The 23,834-nt window shown below is 38.2% G+C and overlaps 1 protein-coding gene across 5 annotated transcripts in view; it reads right to left on the bottom strand.

The window, feature by feature from the left end:
• Positions 1-23,834, bottom strand: part of LOC124245707 (myotubularin-related protein 8) — a 187,007-nt gene that overhangs the window by 108,305 nt on the left and 54,868 nt on the right. For 3 of the 5 annotated variants that reach the window (XM_046673353.1, XM_046673355.1, XM_046673357.1), the window contains exons 2-8: positions 16,404-16,526; positions 13,533-13,695; positions 12,103-12,260; positions 9,200-9,328; positions 7,518-7,652; positions 4,417-4,549; positions 2,981-3,090 (exon numbers count right to left, since the gene is read on the bottom strand). In XM_046673353.1, the coding sequence (XP_046529309.1) occupies positions 2,981-3,090; positions 4,417-4,549; positions 7,518-7,652; positions 9,200-9,328; positions 12,103-12,260; positions 13,533-13,695; positions 16,404-16,526 (951 nt within the window). The remainder of the gene's footprint in view (positions 1-2,980; positions 3,091-4,416; positions 4,550-7,517; positions 7,653-9,199; positions 9,329-12,102; positions 12,261-13,532; positions 13,696-16,403; positions 16,527-23,834) is intronic. The other 2 variants (XM_046673354.1, XM_046673356.1) reach the window with 2 other exon arrangements.

The following is a 23,834-nucleotide window of genomic DNA, read 5'->3' as shown; positions in this document are numbered from 1 at the left end:
CTGGAGTATAAAAGTTCAAAGAACTATTAGTGCAGAGTGTTTGATAGGTTGTACATGCACGTTCAAATCTTCTGGAATGAGAGAAAGAATCAGGATGGAGAGGAAGGTGCTAAGGCCATTCCCAAAGTCTTTAATGGAGAAGGGAGAGTAACTAGGAGAGGTACAGAGTGGTATAGCTAAATGAAACAGACCTGAAAGGAGGAAGGAGTTTTGTAAGGAGCATGGGTAATACTGAACCTGCTGTGGGCCCTGCAGTTCATGGGGTGTGGGAAAATGAGTAACCTTTGTAGTAGAAGGTACAAAAGAAATGATATTCCTAGAAGAATAGTTAGGTTACAGGTGAGACAAGATTTAGAGAGATATGGAAAAAAGTTTCTCAACCTTTGTAACTTCTCAGTTAACCAGACACCTCAGGTAGTGTCAGAGGTCTGACAGTAGCAACTACACTCTTTCCTAGGGCTCCAAATGGAGTGAAAAGTCACTGGTGGACAGGAAAAGATGCTCGATTTCACTAATGATTAAAGAAATGCAAATTAAAATGTGACATAAAATGCATCGCCAATCATATTGGAAAAGATTAAAAAGACTGATGATAACCACTGCTAGCAATGTGAAGAAATAGGCATTGTCGGTGGTAATGGAAACTGGTGGACATTTGGAGGACAATTTGGCCACATCTAGAAAAGTCTGAAATATTTATACTTTTTGACTCAGAAAAACCATTTCTAAGAATGTCCACACATATAAAGATAAATATCCAAAGGTATTTGGTGCAACAATGTCTTGCAATTGTGAAAAACTAGGAATAACTGAACTGCCCATTAACATGGGACTATGATAAATTCACATAATGGAATATTATACAGTCACTGAAAAGAATGAAGTAGTACTGACTGAACTGACCTGGAAAACGTTCATTATATAAGTGTAAAAAGTCAGTTGCAGAACAATATTCACAGTATAATCCCAATTTTACAAAGTGGTAATAATATATGTAAGTATATATGTTAAAAAAAACTCTACAGCTGTACTGTCCAATATGGTATTCACTAGCCATAAGTCACTATTTAAATTTAAATTCATTAAAATTAAATAAAACTAAAAATTCAGTTGCTCAGTCTCACTAGCCACAATTCAAGTGTCCAACTGCCACATGTGGCTAGTGGCTATTGTATTAGTACACATCTAGAACATTTCCATCCTCATAGAAAGTTCAAGTAGACAGTGATGATCTAGAGGCATACACATTAAACTATTAAAAGTGATGTGTGTGTTGTGGGACAAACTACTGTGGACGCTTACATTTTATGTTATACATTTCTGAAATGTTTACTTCCTTGATAATGAACATGGATAACTTTGATAATGAGAAAAAATAAAATAAAGATAATGAGAAAGAAAGAGAGAGAGGGAGGGGTACTATAGTGTTTTTGAGAACAAGAAGTTCACTATTGCCAGGGTCTTATAGACAACAGGGAGCCAATGGAGGATTTTGAGCTTAAAGTAACATTATCACATGTGCTCAAGAAAGGAGTTTAGAAGCAATTTGGTGGCCAAACTGGGGAGAACTACTAGAGATAAGTAAACCAGTTAGGAAGTTACTATAGTACTTTAGGCAAGGGATGATGAATATCTTAACTAGGGAAGTAGCAGTAGAGGCTGGAAAGAAAGGACAGATTGGAGAAACACTTTTGAGGTAGAACTGGTAGGACTGGGCAATCGCCAGATGGAGGGAAAGAGAAAGAATTCAAGGCTGACTGAGTTTTCAAGCTTGGAATACTGGATAGGTGGTGATGGAGATGGGGAGCACAGGGTAACTGTACAATCCCAAGCCTATCTTTTCCATTCATTCATTTTAATTCAACCGATATTTATGAAGTTGTACTGAGGGATAAAATATACCCCTCTTCTAGATCCTCACTCTCTTTGGGCTAATGACATTAGTTTCATAAAGGGAATATAGATGTATGGGTGTAGGAGATGTAAAAAAGGAACAGTATGAAGGATGGTTAGAACAGTGGGCTTGAAACAACCAAGTGGATCACATAGTAAACATTAATAAACATATTACAACGAAAAATGTAGGCACTAGGACTAGGAAAGTGAAAAGCACTAGGGCTGGATATTTAAGTCAGTTAATTATACACACTGTTCAAATCTTTTAAGCTAGAGGCTATATAATTTATTACCTTCAACCGAGAAAATGACAGCAGAGGAGTGAAAAGTCATTGTCTCCTTTTCTCTACTTTTAATGGGGGGTGGGGTGAAAAGGGAGAGTTGTCATGTAGGAATATTGATATCAACAAAACTTCAAAATGGGAAAATGTGCATTCTAAATTTCTTTATTTTTTACATCGCCTAGCAAATGATACAGAGGACAGTGTTCTAGCAGTCAGAAAATAAGTGAGTCAGCATAAATGAAGCCTGCTTAGGCTGCATTCAGAGGCAGACCTATACAAAGAAGTCAAAAAGTTCTGCTTTATACTCAGAGCTTTGAAAACCCATAGATACACAAGCTCTTCATTTATTTTACACCCACTTTTACTTCCTCTTGATACCTCGGAATCAACACAAAAATACATCAGAGAGTATTTGAGCTGGAAGGACCATTAGAGATCATCTAAGAGTTTTTAACCTGAAGTCCAGAGGTCTGTGGGCCCCCTGAAATTAAGGTCCATTTTTTGTATGTATAGCCTTATGTACAGTTTTCCAGGGGGACAGAGTCCGTCATATTCTCAGAGATCTCTGGGTCCCCCAAAAGTTATACCATTAGATTCTAGTCCAACCACCTTGTTTTACGTATAGAGAAACTAAGATCCAGAGAAGGGAAGAGATTTATCAAGGCAGAGAGTGAATTAGTGGCAGAGATGAATCTAGAAACTAGGTTTCTTTACAACAATATTTCTACCATGATACACTGCTACTTCAAGAGATCCCATAATTAAAGTCAGTGCAAGTTCTTAAAAGTCCTGATTATTACCTTTGCAATGAAAATTCCAGCATCCATAATAGCTTTAATGTGTCTCAACCACCCTGAGCTCTCCAGGCCGCTAAGAAATTCACTCATTGTTGGAGTTTTCAATTCACAAACTAAGGTAGAAAAGGAAGCAAAGATTGAAATTTACAATTACCTCAGTTTGTTCACCAAGAAAGGAGACAAAGTGGATCCCCATTTCGTAAATGAGGAAGCTGAGGCACAGAAAGGACAAATGATTAGTTGGAAACCACACAATGAGTCAGGGACAGGACTAGGGCTAGAGCCTACCATATCTCCCAGCTTGGGTCTCTGCTTTCTTGAGTTGTAGAACCCACCCCCACGCCCACAGAAATCTCTGAAGAAGAGAGTCAGAAGACTGAGTCAGCATCCACAGGAAAACACTCACATTTCCTTTGATTGGAAAACACATTTGATTCCCATCCTAATTCCACCCAGACCATCAACATCTGTCTCTACTCCCACACCCCCACCACTTCCCTACAGCCCTGTGCTGTCTCAACAGGTTGAAAAAAAAAATTCCAGTTAATTTAATACACTTTGTACTGGTTATCCAGCAGAGGGCAATCTTTTGTTTCAAAAATCTGTAAAAGGTCCCCTTCTTCCATAGTACTATAGAATAATCTGGGACAAAAAGAAAGGCGGAAGAAACGCAAGGAAGAGGAACACTAATATCCTAAAAGGGATGCAAGACTGAGGAGACAGGATCTGATAAGGGTCATGTCAGGGAGAGGTCCTAGCAGACAGCATAAGTACAAAACTGAAGAATAGAGGAATAACAGGGAGTTCACTAAAGAAGGCAGGTTTTCACTATTTCCTCCTGAGTTGACATACCACTTCATGGAATCCTGGGTAGTGGCTTTCGAAGAAATGTTCTAGACTCAAGAGTCTTATAAGGCCCCAATCTCATTTTTATCCCATTCTGACTCCAATTATCTTGCAGTGATGACAAATGACCCAACTTATCTGATATCAGCTTTATTCCTTTAAAGTCTAAATTCACCCCTTTTACCAGTACAGTGATGAAATCAGACTGACTCCTTATAGCACATTAAATGAGGTGACTTCTTACCTTGAGGATGATGAAATGAATCCCAAATTCATTTATACTTATGTTGATCTACTCACCCCTGAACAACAGCCTCTGTAATTCTATAGAGAGAAATGATTTCAACAGCAACTAAACCCAGATGGACTCCACTGAGTTATGAAGCTGAACATCTTGGTTCCTCTGCCAGACCAACACTGCTATAATTCAGTACTGTGTAAGTTGGGTTCATACTATATAGTAAAAACCTTATCACCTATTGACTCTGCTCACCTGGTTGCTTTTATGGTCTACCCCCAATCAGGCATGCTTTTTGTGTATATAATAATGCAAAGCTATGGCCTCTGGCCTAGCCAAGGTGAAATCCCTGTACCTTCCAAGAGTTTCTGCAGGCTGCTCCGCATCACGTGGATGTTCTCAATGCCCATGAACCTGAAGCGAATGTTGGCATAGTTGTCTTCGTTTTCATACCCCTTCCCAGCTGCTCGGTTGGCTATGGCATTCAACTGCAATAGTTGAGAACATAGTAGAGCAGATAGAGCAGATGATGAAAGAACAGGGTTCAGCAATCTCAATGCCTCATTCTAAACAGTTTTAAATCTTACCCATTTAAAAAGAATGTAAATCAGACAGGGCACATTCTGGAATGGAGAGAATTTCACTGATTTTTAGATCAGGTATCTTAAATAACACAGTAGTATAGGGAAAGAGAGAGATTTAGTGTTTTTGGTTTTATTACTAAAACCCTGATTAAGAGATTGAAAGATATGGTAGCTGTAAAGATATCTGATCTGAAGAACTGAAATAATTTTGAGCTTCCTATCACAAACAAATGTTTTCTCAGCTAAAAAGGCATTATACTGAGAAACATGTGAAAGTTCAAAAATCTTTAGAACTGAGAGGCTCTAGAAAGAAGTCTAAGATCTTCAGGGCCAATTAATTTAAATAGCTATTCTAGAAAAATGTCTAAAACATAATTGCATGAGATAAATGACTTTTACTCACTGATAAAATTGAAACGGAACTACCAAGAGCTGTTTTTAATGCTATGGTCAGCTTGTGGTAATCAGAGTATTTCTAAGTCATATGAAGAATGCTGGGAGGGATGGAAAGTAAATGAGACTTGCAGAAAGGAGATATTAATACAATAACTAGAAAGTAGCCAAGATACCTTCTAGGATGATAACCCTGTTACTAATTAAATGATTTTCTGTTGTCTGGGCCTGTTTTCTCATCTTCCAGTATTGTACATTTCAGAAGGCAGGAGGAGCATGTATGTGGACAGGGTGTGGTTTTTGTATTAATAGAAAAGAATGCCATTAAAACCTCAAAAGCACAAACTATTCACGTTTACATATGCATAGGAAAGAAGTCTAAGTGTCAACATATTCTGTTTAGAATGTAAGTACTTGTTAAAGGGAGAAACGTGATGGTAATTTTGATATCTTACCACACAATGTCACTGAGCTTTCATTAAATTAATGACACACGTCAAAGGAACATCTGTGGAGGTATAAGCAACAGCCACCTAGTAGCAAGGAAGTTTGCTGTGATTGATGGATGCTTCAGAAAACAAAACACTAATTACAGTAGTCCCTACCCAGATCTGGGCAGCACTAGAAAAGCCAGCTACTGCAGACAGTTGGTTATATCATACTAGTACACACTCTTTGAGAATATGTTTGGCAGATCTGAGGAACAGCTACATAGTAGCAGCCCAGTGTTCAAGTAGGGAAGACATATAATATTTATTGAGCCCCTAGTATATGCCAGACACTGTGATAGATCCTTTATATACACTATCTCATTTAAATCCTCACTACAGTCCCTCCAGATAGGTACTATGATTATTCCTATAAGAACACAGGCTCAGAGAGATAAACTAATTTCAACCAGGATCATATGGATAAGGGCTAAAGGAAGGATCTGACCTCAGGTTTGTCTGACTTCCAAGATTGTAATTTTTTCACTACAGTACAGTTTCTACTAAAAGTATAGATCTAAGCATCCAGAAGAGGGAAGTTGCTAGATATTTCTAGGCCTTCTGAGAAAGGAAAAAGGGACCTGTTAAAGAGGGCTTTTGGTCTTGGGTTTGGACAAAAGCACCAATCCTTTCGGTTGTTCAAAAGCTTGGTTTCTTTCTCTTTACCATTTTAAGATTATTTAATCTTGATGAAAGATACAGATTTGATTACTCTTTCCAATCCTAGAATGTGAGATATAGGTACAGTTGAAGCAAGTCAGTAAACTTCTGAGAAACTGAAGGATGGTGCCTGAGCAGAAAGGGAAGTTATTTTCTCTCTTGAGCCCAGTCAGTCCTAGGTAGCTCTGAAGAACAGCCAGTGCAAGATCCCCAAAATGGGGCAGAGAGGTGTCTAAGGCCACTATCTGGTTTTGTGTGCATCCAATTACTCAACTCTGAAGCCACAACAACCTGGCTTAGGCTTAGATCTAAATCACCAATTTAGCAATCACTAGTCAGCAATGAAACCTCCTAGTCAGCCATACTCCACACATCAAAGTAGAAGCAAAATTATTTCTTTCTGGGGCTCTTTGTGAAAAGGACAACCTTCAAGAAAAGGTAATCTGTCCTTTACTTGCTCTCATGGGGCACAATTAATTCTTCTACAATCCCTTATAGAGCTAAACAAAATGTTGAAGGTCAAGGAATTAATGCAGTGTGTTTAGGCTGATACTTAGGTTGATCTGAGGACCCTCCTTTCTGTGACATTCACCTTTGAAAGGGTCAGCCTGGCAAAACACATTGTAACAAATCACGCAGGTTTTGGCTTTTGGAAAGATCAAAGGATTTCACTAGGCCCATGCCCACTGCCAAAATCCATGGCAAAATTACTTTCCTGGTCTTTTTTTTTCTAGGACCAAGATTTACACTGCACTTCATTGAACTATGAAAAAATTAATCAGCAAATAGTGCTGTGTGCTAAAAAATTACTGCCATATAAGCCAAAGAATTTTTGTTAATCATGTAGCAGTCACATTTGTGAGCCCTGCTCCTTTAGGACACACGAAAGTATTATTAACCCACTGTGGTTTAATACATTATGTACAGAAAGATATGTTCGTATTAATAAGTTTCCAGTGTTAAGTTGAAGTGCTCTCTCTGATAGTAGATTTAGACCACAGAAGAGGAATACTGAAAATTCTGATTAAGGAACAGATTTAGCGAAAAAGATGAGGGAATGTCAAAGAGCCTCCAGGCCATTCAATTCAGATATCACAAATTCAGGAGGCGGCAAAGGTAGGTTGTTCAAAGTACCTGCTCACAGTCTTGCTTTACAGTGACAGTCTACAATAAAATGAGCTCCAAATGGCTTGCTCAAATGATTTTACACTATAAGCCCATATAACACAAACCTAACTTTCCCAATAACACTGTAAAGCTCAACATGTGGGGAGGGGGATTGCAAGATGAGTGAAGTAGGAACATCAAAGAGGTCATTGAAGAATAGATACCTTTGGTCTTGTGTCTACAACATACATAAACTGGCCCCCTGGGTTTGTTTGGCTAATGGCCTCTAGCAAGAGCTCATCATCTATGCAGCGAGTGTTAAATCCAGACAGAGGCTGGCTACAGCGGCAAATGGCAGCCTGTAAGGAAAAAACGTGTCAGTTGAGTGATCATAAGCAAAGATGGTCACAATTCCTCATTGATCCCAGGTTCAATGAGCAGAGGAAGAGGATACACCAATTCAGGACAGTGCATCAAAGAGAGATGTAGCTCTGAAGCCCAGCCATTCCACTGACATTGGGGCACCCTCCTGCCTCCCTCCGGCATGTTGGCTGTATTACCACAAACTGCTGCTCAGAATACTCTTTTTTTATTTTCTACCTGGCTAAGATTCCCAACCCAGTCTTGGCAAATACAGACTACCAGAAAATCATATCTTGAATGTTTCCTTAATAAAATTCTATTCTCAATAAGTATTAGGCTAGTATTTTTCTGAAACTGCTCTGCTTTTTTTTTTCAAGTAATTTTATTGGGATTATAATGGTTTATAACACTGTGTAATTTCAGGTGTACATTATTGTTTATCAATTCCTGAATACACTTCATCATGCGCACCCCCAGTAGTCTAATTTTTATCCATCACCATATGTATGTGTCCCTTTATCCCTTTTGCCCACCTCCCAACTCCATTCCCCTCTGGCAACCACTAATCTGTTCTCTTTATCCACGTATTTGTTATTTTCCACATATGAGTGAAATCATGCAGTATTTGTCTTTCTCTGTCTGGCTTATTTCACTTAACATCATACCCTCAAGGTCTATCCGTGTTGTTGCAAATGGGACTACTCAGCCATAAAAACTGCCCCACTTTTTATAGTCCCAGTATTATCTCCCATATAAACCAGAGGCTTGCAGTGGCAGGAGAATTCAAGACAGAGCAAAGATCTAGAGTATCTAAAGAGAACAGGGTTCACCCATTTCCAGAGTTAATAGCAAATTGGAGGGCTGGTTTGTTTCAAGCCATTTCAATATAAAAACAACATAGCTATTTAGCAGGTATGTCTGGTAATGATTAGTTAATGGACTGCATTACACTTTGCTGTGGTTTTTAAGGAGTCTGCTTACTTTGATAGTTTGACACAAGGACACCCACTACTCTTTAGCACTTGAATAGTTGCCTTGAGAACTTGACTGTTTGTCTAACTCCAGATCTCAGAGTGACCACAACAGGCAAGAACTATCCTATGGAAGTTATCCTTTCCTATGGAAGGGGACTCAAATAGAAGAGCTAAGTGCTTTTCACTACTTCCTTAAATTATATGAAAAGTAGTGAGAAAGAATCAAGGACATCTGTGTTCTAGTGGGAAGATACAGTCCTCAAATATCTTCTCATACAACTAGTTCCCTTTCATTCAACAACTTCCCATCAAGCTGGAGCCTGCAGAGAAGGAAACAAACAAATGAGCACACTAAAAATGTCACTTCGCATCTGCACAATACTTCCCAATTTACAAAGTCCACATATATTTTTCCGTCACATGACCCAGTTAAAAACCCTCAGAAGTACTACAGTTCAGAGAAGTAACTTGCTTGAGGTCACACAGCTAGGAAGTGGCAGTGGTGGGACTTAAACCCAGGTCTTCTAGAGCCAGGTTTAGTTCTCATAAGAGAAGTCTGCTCAACTCACATTGTTCTCTTTGTAGAGGTAGGAGAGCACAGGTACACGTTCTTTACTTCTGAACTTCGAACTTCCAACCACCGTTCCCAAGGTAACAGATTTAGGAACCACTATTTCAGGAGGGTAGGTACTGCATATCTAAAAGAAAATAAACTCACTTTTTTAAACTCATTTTTTTTTACATTTTTCACTTGCCAGCAACAGGTTAGAATAGCAATCACTCAAACATTAGCTGACTGGTATTTATCATTTAGAATCATCCATTCCTCAGAAACAGGAACAAAATATCCTTGATGCATAAAAGATTTTCTAAGCATGGTACTATTTCCTAGAAAGGAAAATAGTGAGACATACAAGAACAAAATATAACTTTAGAATAACTAACATTATAAGTAGAAACATATGTCTATCCTTACTCTGAAATTCCTACACTTGCCTATCAGAATTAACAATGTATATTGCAAACAAGTAAATTAAAACAAATAGACTCAAACGTAAGGCAGAGGTGGAGAAGGAGGAAACATGATTAATCTTTCTTAAAATGCATACTGGGTTTCAAGTATGCACATCCTGAGGATATTTAAAATACTAGTCTAGAGGTGGAGGTATTGACATTTTAGTTGTTACTTACTCTATAAAAAGACTGATACAGTTTCTTAAATTTATCAGCTTTTAGTGGTTATCAAAATCTATCTTTCCAAAGAGATAATGACAAAATATTATAACAGTATAGACTTAACATTGCCAAAATATTTCTAATCACTCCAATAAGTAAAGAACACTCTTAAACATTTGATGATGGATCAAATAAAAAAGTGAATAGGCAAAAAATATTAGAGGTGGATCAGATCAAGAATGCTCTACATAACTCACTAAAGTCAATGTCCTCAGAGGCCAGCTCTGGTGGCCTAGTGGTTAAGTTCAGTGCGCTCTGCTTTGGCAGCCCAGATTCAGTTCCCTGGGGCAAACCTACACCACTCCTCTGTGGCCATGCTGTGGCAGTGGCTCACATACAAAAAGAGGAAAATTGGCAACAGATGTTAGCTCAGGGCAAATCTTCCTCAGCAAAAAAAAAAAAAAAGAAAAGAAAACAGTGTCAATGTCCTAAGAACACCAAACATTTGAAAAAGAAAATGTTCTCTACCCATCCCCTTACTTGGCTTAGACTTTGGCCAAGCTGGTCATACAAAGAGAAATACATGGAGCTTCCTTTTTAAACTCAGAAGGCTATGTGCATCCAAGATGCCAACAGAGATATATCAGACCTCACTTGGGGGACTTAGACACATATTTGAACTGGAAAGAATTCACCTTGTCTCTACTCATTCCTGTCAAGTCTGATGCTAACAAGCTACCTCACAGTTGGTCCTGCTAAATGACAGCTCATCAACCCTCATATCTAGTGGCTATTCAAACTGTGTTACCAGAAAGCCATTACAATGGCTGTCTTTTGATGACAGTAAAGCCTGGAAATAAAGATCCAATAATTCAGAGATACCACTTAAACACCAATGACTCCCTATGCAGAAAAGTTATCACAGCAGGCCTGACTGCCATCCTTAGAAAGGTCTGCTTGCAAAGTTGGCCCTTGGCTGGTGTTTTGGATCTTGGATTTTTGAGGGTTCCCACCATTCCCTAACTGGTAAGAGTAACTCATTGTGCCTAAACTTTTTGTGCAAATAATGTGATTTATTCTGAACACCTGCTTTCCTTCTGGTCATCTGGAACTTTGGTACACACTAGGCAGAGTGCCTATGTGACCAGCCCCCAATAAAAATCCTGGGCACTGATTCTCCAATGAGCTTCCCTAGTAGACAACATTTTCCACATGTTGTCACAACTTGTTGCGAGAGGAATTAAGCACGTCCTATGTTACTCCACTGGCAGAGGGCTCTGAAGCTTGCGTCCGGTTTTCTCCGGACTTTGCCCCTTTTCCCTTTGCTGATTTTGCTTTGTATCTTTTCACTGTAATAAATCACAGCCACAAGTACAACTTTATGCCAAGTCCTGTGAGTTCTCCTAGTGAATCACTGAACCTGAGAGATGGTCTTGGGGACCCCCAACACATTCCCAGAGCTCTTTCTTGAGATCCAGACTCAAACGCTTGATATCAAATACTTGGTATCTTTTTAATCAACTTGAACTCAAGTCTAAAACTGAAGACACTGACATTCCCTCTTCCTGTGCCCCTTACATCTTGGCTAACATATCCATTACCCACTTGGGCAGCTAAGCCAGAAACCAGGAAACCTGGGATGCATACTAAACTTCCCTTTTTCTCCTAGCCACATTAATCTGTCACCAGGTTTTGGCAATTCTACCACCTAAATATCTCTTAAAACCATCTCCTCCCCATCCATAGTCATTGCGTTGGTTCAGGTTCTCATCATTTCTCAAATCATTCTCCTGCATTCTTAGCTACAGCAAACCAATTCTCCACACCAATACCAAAGTTATTTTCTACAATACAAATATACCCACATTCCTTTCCAGCTTAAAATACTCTAGTGGCTCCTAACTGTCTTCAGGATAATGTTCAAATTCCTTAATTTTGCCAAGAAGCCCTTCATGATCTGGCTTTACTTCCTAACCTACTTCCTTCTCTCTCTATATAAATTAGGACAGATTTCCTTCTTCATGCTATTCACCAAAGCATCAAGCTGTTTCTGGCTTTCCAGTCTGAATTCCACATACTCATCTATGCTCCCATAGCACCCTATGATTTAGACTATGAGAACTCTGACTCAGCATCTTGAGTGCAGTGGGTACTTCATAAATGCTCATTGAATGGCTGAATGTTGAATGAAAAGGAGAGATTATGAGAGATTTCTTCTTTTTTCAAAACCTTGTTTTCTGATATTCTTCTGTTTTAATTAAATGAACCAAAAGGAAAACAACAATGACAAAATTACCTCATAGTTTTTGTTGGCATCTGTTATGGTCCAGTATCTATTGGGTATTCCCATACGCCCAAAGTCTGATATTGGGTCAATCATTTTCCATCCATTTTCCCTCATCTCTTTTGAGGATTTGGGATTATAAGAAAAAGCATATAGATCTTCGGGTAATGCTGGAGAAGAGAGATAGGCATGAAAATAAAGTAATAATGAGTAAAACTTAAAGAACAAGAGATAATACAAAAAAATAGGCTAGATTTCCTTCTCCCGAAGGGAATGTTTCTCAAACAGCCCCAGAAAAGGACAATGATTTGTGTACCAAGTTGACTTTATGTAAGGAATAAGAACTGGTATATTGCTTCAGTCTTCTTTTAAAAATGTTTTTAATTTTTTGTGATACCAATACAAAGCAGGAACATTCTGCCTGGCTTCCTGTGAATTGCTGGATCATGGACTGAACTGAAGCTTCAGGGTTTCACATGTGGGAAAGTAGTCCTTACCAAAAGTTTTTAACTGAGCTTCAATGTGATAATTGCACTGTTTGTTGTAACACACTGCAAAACATTAACAGTGTTTTTGCATTGTACTTGTCAGGCCAATACCTGCTTCTGGCTGATAAATGGCCATTTCTTCTCTTCTTCCTGTCAACCCCATTTTCTCTCTTCACAAGATGCAACATGCAAGCAATAACTCATTTGACCAAATTATGTGGCAACAACTTTTCCAGAGATGGATAGAGTCTGCCAGAGACTTATAAAGTATCAGGCTGGCTGACAAGTAACCTCTGTCAATAAAATAACAGCAAATTCTAAGGAATTCTTCTGAGGAAAGGATGGAAGAAAATGGGAGGGAAAACATAAGAGCATGGAAATTCCACAGACTTAAATCAGAGGAAGCTGACAGGTTAGTCACTTAGAGGTAGGGTTGGAGGATGAGAGGGTGAGGCTGGAGGAGGCATGAATAAGTGCATTATTAAGGAGTCTGATGAGCTGCCCTAAGTCTTCTAGTTAGAACTGAAGGTAGGGGTTGGAACAGTGGGCCAAACATAATGATTTCAGGACAACAGGAAACAAATTTTGCTCCAAAGTAGCGGTCCTTCCTGGACTGATAAAAAATTTACAAGTTGATGCATAAAAGGAGGGAAGGAGAGAGAAGGAAAAAACATCTATTAAACATCTACTATAAACCAAGTACAAAGTAAAATTCACAAATGCATTTAAGCCTCAAAACAATCCCTATGGGGAGCTTGTACTATCACTACTTTTACAGGTGAATAAGCTGAGCTCAGAGGTTTATATAATTTGCCTAAATACCATGCAGCTGGTAAGTGGCAGAGCCCAGATTCAAACTCTGCTGTTTAACTTCATAGTCCATGATCTTTCCATTATGCGATTCTGGGAAAAAACAATTAAAATGGTTTTAGATAAAAATACTATCATAACTACCTGGCTGAGAAAGCTTGAGCAGTGAAATATAAACCTCATGGCACACAACGTCGGAGTCTAAAACAAAGTGGGCCACCCGGAAGTTCTTGCAGTGGAGAATCAGGGGACAGCCCAGGCTAGTGATAGGCAACTTCTCCACAGTGTCAATGTGATGCAGTGCAATCTACAAAACAGAGAAGAACCAAAATAAATTCATAGACATGCACTAGTTCTGTCACTATCAGTGTGCCTGAGTCTCAGTAATGATAACAGCATAGACAGAGATGTGATTACATCTACGGCGTACAGCCATCTTTTGTAAGGTATAACTAGGTTTCTCTTAAACAGAAGTAAATAGTCGTAAAGCAATGAGAAGCAAACTGCACCGTTAAAAAACTTCTCTCTTCTTAAGGATATAAGGTTAACAGGTTTGTGGTGAACCAGCTCACAACAGATGACTTCTAGCATGCTGTGTTGGAGTTTACAATCATAGTAGAATAATTGTCACAGAGGAAAATAGAACTTCCTTTCATTCTACCAAATTACTAGTTAGAATTATTATTAATTGGTATTGTGCTTTATTGTTTGCAAGATGGTCTATGATCCCTGTAATAACCCTTTTGAGGTATAATCATCCCATTTCAGGAATAAAGAAACCAAAGCTCTGAGAAGTGCATTCCTCATCAGGGGTCATAAGGCCAAGAAGTGGCACAAACAGGATTGGAACCATAGCAGTCTAACTTCAAGTCCAGAGTTCATTCTCAAGAATTCTAAAAACTCTAGTCCTGGAATTAGGATTTAATTAGAAATCTTAGAGGGAAAATTTCTCCCCCACATTTTATACTCCAGTGACAGTAAAGCAAAGAATGAAGGATGATTAAATCTTTAGTCTCACCACTCCTGTCCATGCTGATGCCAGCAAAAAAGAAATGCATGGAAAGGAACTGGCAAAATAAACTGTATCCAAATAAAACAATTCTCTCTTTATAGAGTCAAAGAGCCATGGAATCATGGTTTTACATTTTAGTCTTTGATATTCTCCTACCATCTGTGTCTCTGATGTTTCCTGCAACTAGAGCCTGGATATTCTCTTTTCATTCTCTGGACTCCCTGTCCTGTGCCTGGAATGGCCTTCCAATCACCATTGTCTTTTCTTTTCCTCCACTCCACATACTCCATGCTCCAGCCCCACTATATTTAGAAAAAACATTGCTTCCAGGAAGCCTTTCAATCATATCCACCATCTAAGAACAGGGCAGGTGTGGAAACCATTTATACATTCCTAGCAGGGATTGTCCATCTTAATTTCTGTCTTAATTGTTTTGCCAAACTCAATTCCTGCCATGGCAGCTTTGGAAGGACCACAAATGATAATGTAATAAGAATCAATATATCAAATTTCAAGAAAATCAAAGCCCTGTTGATCAACATGGGAGATCTGTGTTTATGTAGTAAAACACTGATCATCAAGATCAGATGCCAGGCAAAAAATTGGTGAATTGGGATGAGGGGGCAAGTGAAGCAGACTAAGGTTATGAAGAACTTCATTAATAGCACTAATTGGGTAAATAAGCCTCCTTTGACATGTCAATATAATTAAAATAAGTTTTCTCTTGCAGATCTAATCTGCTGGGTTTGAAATAACACCCAGTAGGAACAAATCTGGGGATATGTGTGCTGTCTATGAACACAAGTAGAAATGAGAAAGGTTCATGACATAGTACTAAAGAACTGGTTCCTAAACTGTGAGAAATGGAAGAGTCCTTACAAATTATATAATCTAAACATCTCGTTTTACAGATGAGGAAATTGAAGCGCAGAGAGCAAGAGTCACTTGCTCGAGGTCATAAAGCCAGTTAGTGCACAGCTGAGTCTAGCTAGCACTAGGTCTCCTGAATCCTCTTTTGGCATTCCTTTCGTCGCACCAAAGGGAGTAAGACACAATCTCATATGGGGAAAGCTCATGTTATTTTAAAAAGGATGTATTAAAATACTTCTTCCATATGTATATTGTGTAACTTATTTTATACTTATATAATAGTATTTATCATGTGCCAGGCACTGTTTTAAATACTTAACATTAACTTTTAATTCTCATAACAAGGTGTTATTATTATCCCTATTTTACAGATGAGGGAATTGAGACACACAGAAGTCAAATGAGTTGCCCAAGCTTACAAAGGCAGTAAATGTTGAAGCTGGGATTTTGCCCTGAACAGGCTGGCTCTAGAGCCTGTGACCTTAATCACTATGCTATGCTGTATACCAGAAGCATAAATCTGAGTAATAATTAAGGTACGATTGAATGATGCTACTTTAGGACAGGGAAGGCATAAAGTAACATTAGGGGTGCTAACCTAATTAGAAAGCATTGTTTAAAGGGGTAACAAGAAACACACACACACAAAACACACCCTGTCTTAGAGATAGTCTAAATCATCAATACACAAGGTGCAGTCCATGGGCTATCAGCACCACCTGAGAGCTTTATAGAAATTTAAAATCTTAGGCCTGAGATTCTGCATTTTTAACAAGCTCCCAGGTGATACAGATGCTGCTAGTTATTTGGACAACATTTCATGGGTAGCAAGGTTTTAAATTACTTTAGGATGCTTAAAAACTAGGCTCAGAAAATGAACAGAGACTACTCTACCCAAGAATATTGAGGAAAAGTCCCATGTAGTTTAAAATGAGTAAGATGCCTATAGTCGATAACTTGAGGGACAAGGAGTAATATGAACGAATCTATAAAAAGACTCTTAGAATAGGTGCTTTGAAGAAAAGGTTTTATAGAAATTTAATTGTTACTTGAAATCGCAAGAAACCACCATATTAGAAAGCATGTATACACAACCCTTCAAGACCATTTGATATTTCTTCTCTTGAACATACCCATGTTTCTTTCCGGGCTGCACCAGAAGCCTCCACATAGATCAGGTGGGTTGCAGTAAGATACAGAATCCCATTAGCTGGTTTCTTACCCACATAACGATCCAGTAATTTCACGTTTTCTACCTGTTATTTAGGGAAAAAATACTGATTAAGTTATCAACTCCCCACCTGTGATTAAAGTTGGATAAGTCAAAGCAATATAAATGCTGTTAATTTGCTACAAAATTTCTTGGAGGCTTTCCACTTCCTGCCAAGCTTGCAAACTAGTACGATCTGTGTTCCCTTTTCCTAAATCAGCCCTGGAGAAACTACAAAAGTGAGAGGGAAACACGGATTCTAGGAAGGATTAAAATTCTGGATGATATTACCATGATGGGGTAGGTGTGGGTGGAAGATAAACAGGACATAAGACCCTGCTGAAGTACTTATCTTGTTGGAGGAAGCTGCAGTCATTGTATGTGTAAAAAATCAATAGGAGTAAACAAAATGAGTTTAGATCTTAAAGGGAAAGAAAATAGAATATATAACTTGCTATTAAGCAGGAGAAAACTTGATCTATCCAGTGGAAAGTAGAAAAGGAAAAAACCCCAAAAAACAAAAAGAGAGTACCATAAATGGAAAGTATAAAATGAAATGCAAGATATAAGTTCCAATGTAAGAATAATTACAACAAATGTAGATGAATTAAGCTTACCAATTAAACAAGAGACTTACATACTGGATTAAAACAAAAGACTCTTATAGTTTTCAGTGTACAGATCTTTCACCTCTTTCTTTAAGTTTATTCCTGGGTATCTTATTCTTTTTGTTGCAATTGTAAATGGGATTGTATTCTTAATTTCTCTTTCTGCTACTTCGTTGTTAGTGTATAGAAACGCAACTGATTTTTGTACATTGATTTTGTATCCCGCAACTTGACTGTATTCCTTTATTATTTCTAAAAGTTTTTTAGTGTATTGTTTAGGGTTTTCTAGATATAAAATCATGTTGTCTGCAAAGAGTGATAGTTTCACTTCTTCTTTTCCAATGTGGATCCCTTTTATTTCTTTTTCTTGCCTGATTGCTCTGGTTAGGACTTCCAATACTATGTTAAATAAGAGTGGTGACAGTGGGCATCCTTGTCTGGTTCCTGTTCTTAGAGGGATAGCTTTCAGTGTTTCTCCATTGAGAATGATATTTGCTGTGGGTTTGTCATATATGGCCTTTATTATGTTGAGGTATTTTCCTTCTATACCCACTTTATTTAGAGTTTTTATCATAAATGGATGCTGTATCTTGTCAAATGCTTTCTCTGCATCTATTGAGATGATCATGTGATTTTTATTCTTCATTTTGTTAATGTGGTGTATCACGTTGATAGATTTGTGGGTGTTGAACCATCCCTGCATCCCTGGAATGAAACCCACTTGATCATGATGTATGATCTTTTTAATGTATTGTTGTATTCGATTTGCTACTATTTTGTTGTGCATTTTTGCATGGATGTTCATCAGTGATATTGGCCTGTAATTTTCTTTTTTTGTGTTGTCCTTGTCTGGTTTTGGTATCAGGATAATGTTTGCTTCGTAGAAGGAGTTAGGAAGCCTCCCTTCCTCTTCAATTTTTTGGAAGAGTTTGAGGAGGATAGGTATTAGGTCTTCTTTGAATGTTTGGTAGAATTCACCAGGGAAGCCATCTGGTCCTGGGCTTTTATTTTTTGGGAGGTTTGTAATTGCTGTTTCGATCTCCTTACTGGTGATCAGTCTATTCAAATTTTCTACATCTTCTTGGTCCAGTTTTGGAAGGTTGTATGTTTCTAAGAATTTATAAGACATTGTCGAAAGAAATCAAAGAAGACAGAAAGAAATGGAAAGATATTCCATGGTCTTGGATTGGAAGAATTAACATTGTTAAAATGTCCATACTTCCTAAAGCAATCTATAGATTCAACGCAATCCCTATCAAAGTTCCAACAACATTTTTACAGAAATAGAACACAGAATCCTAAAATTTATATGGAACAACAAAAGACCCCGAATAGCCAAAGGAATCCTGAGAAAAAAGAACAAAGATGGAGGTATCACACTCCCCGATTTCAAATTATACTACAAAGCCATAGTAACCAAAACAGCATGGTACTGGCACAAAAACAGACACACAGATCAATGGAACAAAATTGAGAGCACAGAAGTAAACCCACACGTTTATGGACAGCTAATATTTGACAAGGGAGCCAAGAGCATACGATGGAGAAAGGAGAGTCTCTTCAATAAATGGTGTTGGGAAAACTGGACAGCCACATGCAAAAGGATGAAATTAGACCATTCCCTTATACTATGCACAAAAATTAACTCAATAAGGATTAAAGACTTGAATATAAGACCCGAAACCATGAGACTTCTAGAAGAAAACATAGGCAGTACGCTCTATGTCATTGGTCTGAGCAGCATATTTTCAAGTCCCATGTCTGACTGGGCAAGGAAACAAAAGAAAAAATGAACAAATGGGACTACATCAAACCAAAAAGCTTCTGCACAGCAAAGGAAACCATCAACAAAATGAAAAGACAACCTAACAATTGGGAGATAGGCATATGAAAAGATGCTCAACATCATTAGCTATCAGGGAAACACAAATCAAAACTACAATGAGGTATCACCTCACTCCGGTCAGAATGGCTATAATTAACAAGACAGGAAACAACAAATGTTGGAGAGGGTGTGGAGAGAAGAGAACCCTTGTTCACTGCCGGTGGCAGTGCAAACTGGTGCAGCCACTATGGAAAGCAGTATGGAGTATCCTCAGAAAATTAAGGATAGATCTACCATATGATCCAGCTATTCCACTGCTGGGTATTTATCCAAAGAACTTGAAAACACAAAGGCATAAAGATACTTGCACTTCTATGTTCATTGCGGCATTATACACAATAGCCAAGACTTGGAAGCAATCTAGGTGCCCATCAAGGGACGAATGGATAAAGAAGATGTGGTATTTATACACGATGGACTACTACTCAGCCATAAGAAATGACGAAATCCAGCCATTTGTGACAACATGGATGGACCTTGAGGGTATTATGCTGAGTGAAATAAGTCAGAGGGAGAAAGTCAAATACCATATGATCTCACTCATATGTAGAAGATAAAAACGACAAAAAAAACCACATAGCATTGGAGATTGGACTGGTGGTTACCACTGGGGAAGGGGGGAGGGCAAAAGGGGTGATTAGGGTCACATGTGAGGGGATGCACTATAATTAGTGTTCGAGTGGTGAACATGATGTAATGTATACAGAATTTGAAATATGATGTACATCCAAATAAAATAAAAATAAAAAATAAATAAAACAAAAGACTCAACAATATTTAGCCTAGAAGAAATACATTTAAAATAAACAGACATAAAGAAGTTGAAAATAAAAGGATAGAAAACATATACTAGGCAAATATGAACCCAAACAAACCTGGGGTAGCATTCTCAATATCTGACAAAATAGAATTAAGTGGCAAAGAACAATAAGATGAGAAGATATACACATCATAGACATATAGGAATTTTACAATTCAGTATCAAAATATATCCTGCTTGATGTGCTCGCTTGTAGCAAAACTGCAGCAACAAAAAGAACACATGGATATTTTAACACTCTAGTTAGAAATTGATAGATCAAGCAGACAAAAAGAACAAAAAACAAAAACAAGTAGAGATACAGAACACTTGCACAGTACAACTAAAAAGCTCAAGCTAGGGGCCGGCCCAGTGACGCAGCGGTTAAGTTCGCACATCCTGCTCTGGTCAACTGGGGTTTGTTGGTTTGGATCCCGGGTGTGGACCTACATACCACTTGTCAAGCCATGCTGTGGCAGGCATCCCACATATAAAAGTAGAGGAAGATGGGCATGGATGTTAGCTGAGGGCCAGTCTTCCTCAGTAAAAAGAGGAGGATTGGCAGATGTTAGCTCAGGGCTAATCTTCCTTAAAAAAAAAATAAAAATAAATTTTAAATATTTTAAAAAAGCTCAAGCTATTAGATATACAGAGTAGAACTCTATATCGAACAAATAGAGAACATAAAACTGTTCAAGAAACCAAAAAGAACACTTCCAAAGAGAAACCATGAGAATGGCTGTAAAGGAAGCCTTAATAAATTCAAACGGCTCAATATCACACAGTCTAGATTCCTCAAACATAATACGATGAAATTAGAAGTTAATAACAAAGTAATAGCCAAAATTAGCACACATTCAGAAACCAAACAGCATATTATTAAGTTAATCTTGGGTTAAAAGGAAATCATAAATAAAATTGAGAAATATTTAAAAGTGAATGATAAAAACAGCATGAATGAAAATCTGTGGGACACAGCTCAAGCAGAACTAAGAAGTAAATGTATAGCTTTAAGTAATTTATCATGAAATGATAAAGGGCAAAAATAAACTAAAAATTCAATGAAATGAAAAAAGCAGAAGAATAAAGAAACAAGGAAGACAAAAAACAGAAATTAATAAGCAGAGAATCTTCCCCCACACATACACACACCAAAAACCCCAACAGAAAAGACGAACAAAACTAGAATTTGATTCTTTACAAAGGTAATAGATATATCTTTGACAAGACTGATCAGAAAAAAAGGGAAAATAAACAAAATGCAGAATTAAAAAGGGAAGATAAGGTAACCAAAAAATTTTTTAAGTGAGAGTGTTATGAACAATATGCTAATAAATAGGAAAATTTACATGAAGTGAAAAAAATTCCAAGGATATATAAAATTGCTATGGTATCCAAAGATTTTCCCTACCAAAAATCCTCAGGCCTCAATAATTTTATAGGTGAATTCTACGAAACTTCCAAGAAACAGTTAATAACTACCTTATCGAATTGTTTCCAGTCATTGGAAAAAGAATGATGTTTACTCAGTCTATTTTATGAGCCTAGTGTAATCCTGATTCTAAATCCAAGTAGACGAGTATAAGAAAAGAAAATTTAGACTCATTTCATTTATGAAATGTAGATGAAAAAAATTTCCAAATAAAATATTAGCTAATGGGTCAACAGAATATTTTAAAAGATACATTTGATCAAGTACAATTTATCTCAAGAATGGGAGTGATGTCACCAGCGTGGCAGAGTGAGATGTTCCCTTTGTCTCTCCCTTCTAATTTACAACTAAATGAACACCCATTAACCAAAAGAGGATTCTCTACACAGCACAACAGGATGCCTGAGAGATTCATGCAGCTATACTATGAAGGTAGGTAGACAAGACCCCTGGGAAGCAGTGGATAGTGATCCCCTCTCTCTCCCCCTCCCCAGTGGCAGCAATCCAGGTCACAGATCCTTACCCAGCACTGAATGCAACCGTGAGTGGAGGCAGAGGCAGCTGAGCTCACACATGAATGTTTGTGAAATGGCAGTAGCCCAGCCTGCGGAGGCGCCCACCATGCCACGATGATCCTGTCCACATGAATGCTCCCCACCAAGTGGTGGCAACTCAGGCCACGCCAAGGTGCCATGCCTAGGTGGCAGCCCCGCCTGCATGAATACGAATAGCCCACTGAGCATGGTGGCCTGGCCCCTGCAAAGGTGCCCCATCAGGTGGTAGCCATGCTTACAGGAGTGTGACCCGCCCACCGTGTGGCTGTCGCCTGGCATGTGTAAATGCAGAGCAGCCAAATGGCAAAACTATGAGGAGATGGGCCAAGAACAAAAAAAAATCCCCTGCTTCCCCCAACATTGGCAGGTGGAATCTGAGACCAGAAGCATCAGGAACGACCAGAGAACCAGTGTCCCAGACCCCAGTGGTGGCAACCCCTGACACCAGATCCATCAGCAGTGGGGGCAGTACACAAATCTCTGTGTTCCCAAGTCACTGCCAGTGACAGTGACACCCATGAATCCAGAATGGCTGGCAGTGGTGCAACTAGCACCTCAAGACAACCCAGGAACAGCAGTGCAGGTGGTGCATGGGACAGCAGCATCGAAGGCCACAGACAGCTAGTAGAGGAACATGAGATGCAGGTGACCAGAACAAAAGTAACTAAAGCCACACCCAAATAAGAAAAGGTGATTACTAACAAAAATGCATCAGCAGAGGATCAATAAATGAAACACTAACAAGTACTACAGTAACACTGCAGAACAGAAAGAAAATGGCAACTGTGAGAAGCCGAACTTGAGTCACAGAAGACTACAATCTAACTGACAGAGAATTCAAAATAGCTCTCACAAAGAAACTCAATGAGTTACAAGAAAACTCAGAAGGATGGTTCAACGAGCTCAAGAATGAAATGAACAGAAGGAACACTTCACCAAATAAATTGAAGCCCCCCCAAAAAATGAAACAGAAATTCTGGAAATGAAAAACACAATTAACGAGATAGAAAAATGTAGGAAGTATTAAAAAGAGTAGACTTTATAGAGGAGAGAATTAGTGACCTCGAAGATAGAAATCTTGAAATGCTTTAGGTGAAGCAGAGAATTAAGATTAAAATAAATGAGGAAATTCTTGGGGAAACATCTGACTAAATTAGGAAAAGTAACACAAGAAGTGTAGGAATCCAGACAGAGAAGAGGGGGAGAAAGGAGCACAGGGCTTGTTCAAAGAAATAATACCTGAGAACTTACCAAACCTGGGGAGGAAACTAGACATACAGGTACATGAAGCTAATCGAACTCCTAATTATACCAATGCAAAAACACCTTCTCAAGGCACATAAAACTGTCAAAAGTCAATGACAAGTAAAAAATATTAAAGGTGGCAAGAGAGAAGAAAATAACCTTCAAAAGAACCCCCATCAGGTTTTCAGTGGATTTCTCAGCAGAAACCTTAAGGGTAGGAGAGAATGAAATGATATATTGAAAATAGTGAAATACAAAAACTATCAGCCAAGAATACTCTATCCAAAAAAATTATCCTTCAGATATAACAGAGAAATAAAGCCTTTCACAGATACACAAAAGCTGAGGGAGTTCATTGTCACTAGACCTGACTTACAAGACATGATGAAGAGAGCCCTCCTATGTGAAATGAAAAAGAAAAGGTTTACAAAGCTTGAGCAAGGAGATAAAGACACACAAAATCACAAAATTGCAGCTATCAGAATACATCAGCAAACATTTAATTATAACATAAAAGATAAAGGGAAAGAAAGCATCAAAAAGAAACACTTCAGTTTAGTCACAACACAAAAAAAGAATAATTTTTGACAACAAAACATAAAAGCAGAAGAGAAAAGGGATGGAACCAGCTTAGGCTAATGGACACAGAGGATATCAGAAAATAGATAATGTCATCTATGAGATCTTTTATACAAACCTCAGGGTAACCACAATACAAAAAATCAGAGCAGAGTCACAAACCATTAATAGAGAAAAAATTGTGAAAAATATCACAGAAAACCACCAAACTGAAATGGCACTCAGAAATACAAGGGAAAAGAAACAATGGAA

Source organism: Equus quagga, chromosome 10 (assembly GCF_021613505.1).
Source record: "Equus quagga isolate Etosha38 chromosome 10, UCLA_HA_Equagga_1.0, whole genome shotgun sequence".
In the NCBI taxonomy this organism is placed as follows: Eukaryota; Metazoa; Chordata; class Mammalia; order Perissodactyla; family Equidae; genus Equus; species Equus quagga.
Note: the sequence above shows the minus strand (reverse complement) of the source record. Positions and strands in the feature narration are given on the sequence as shown.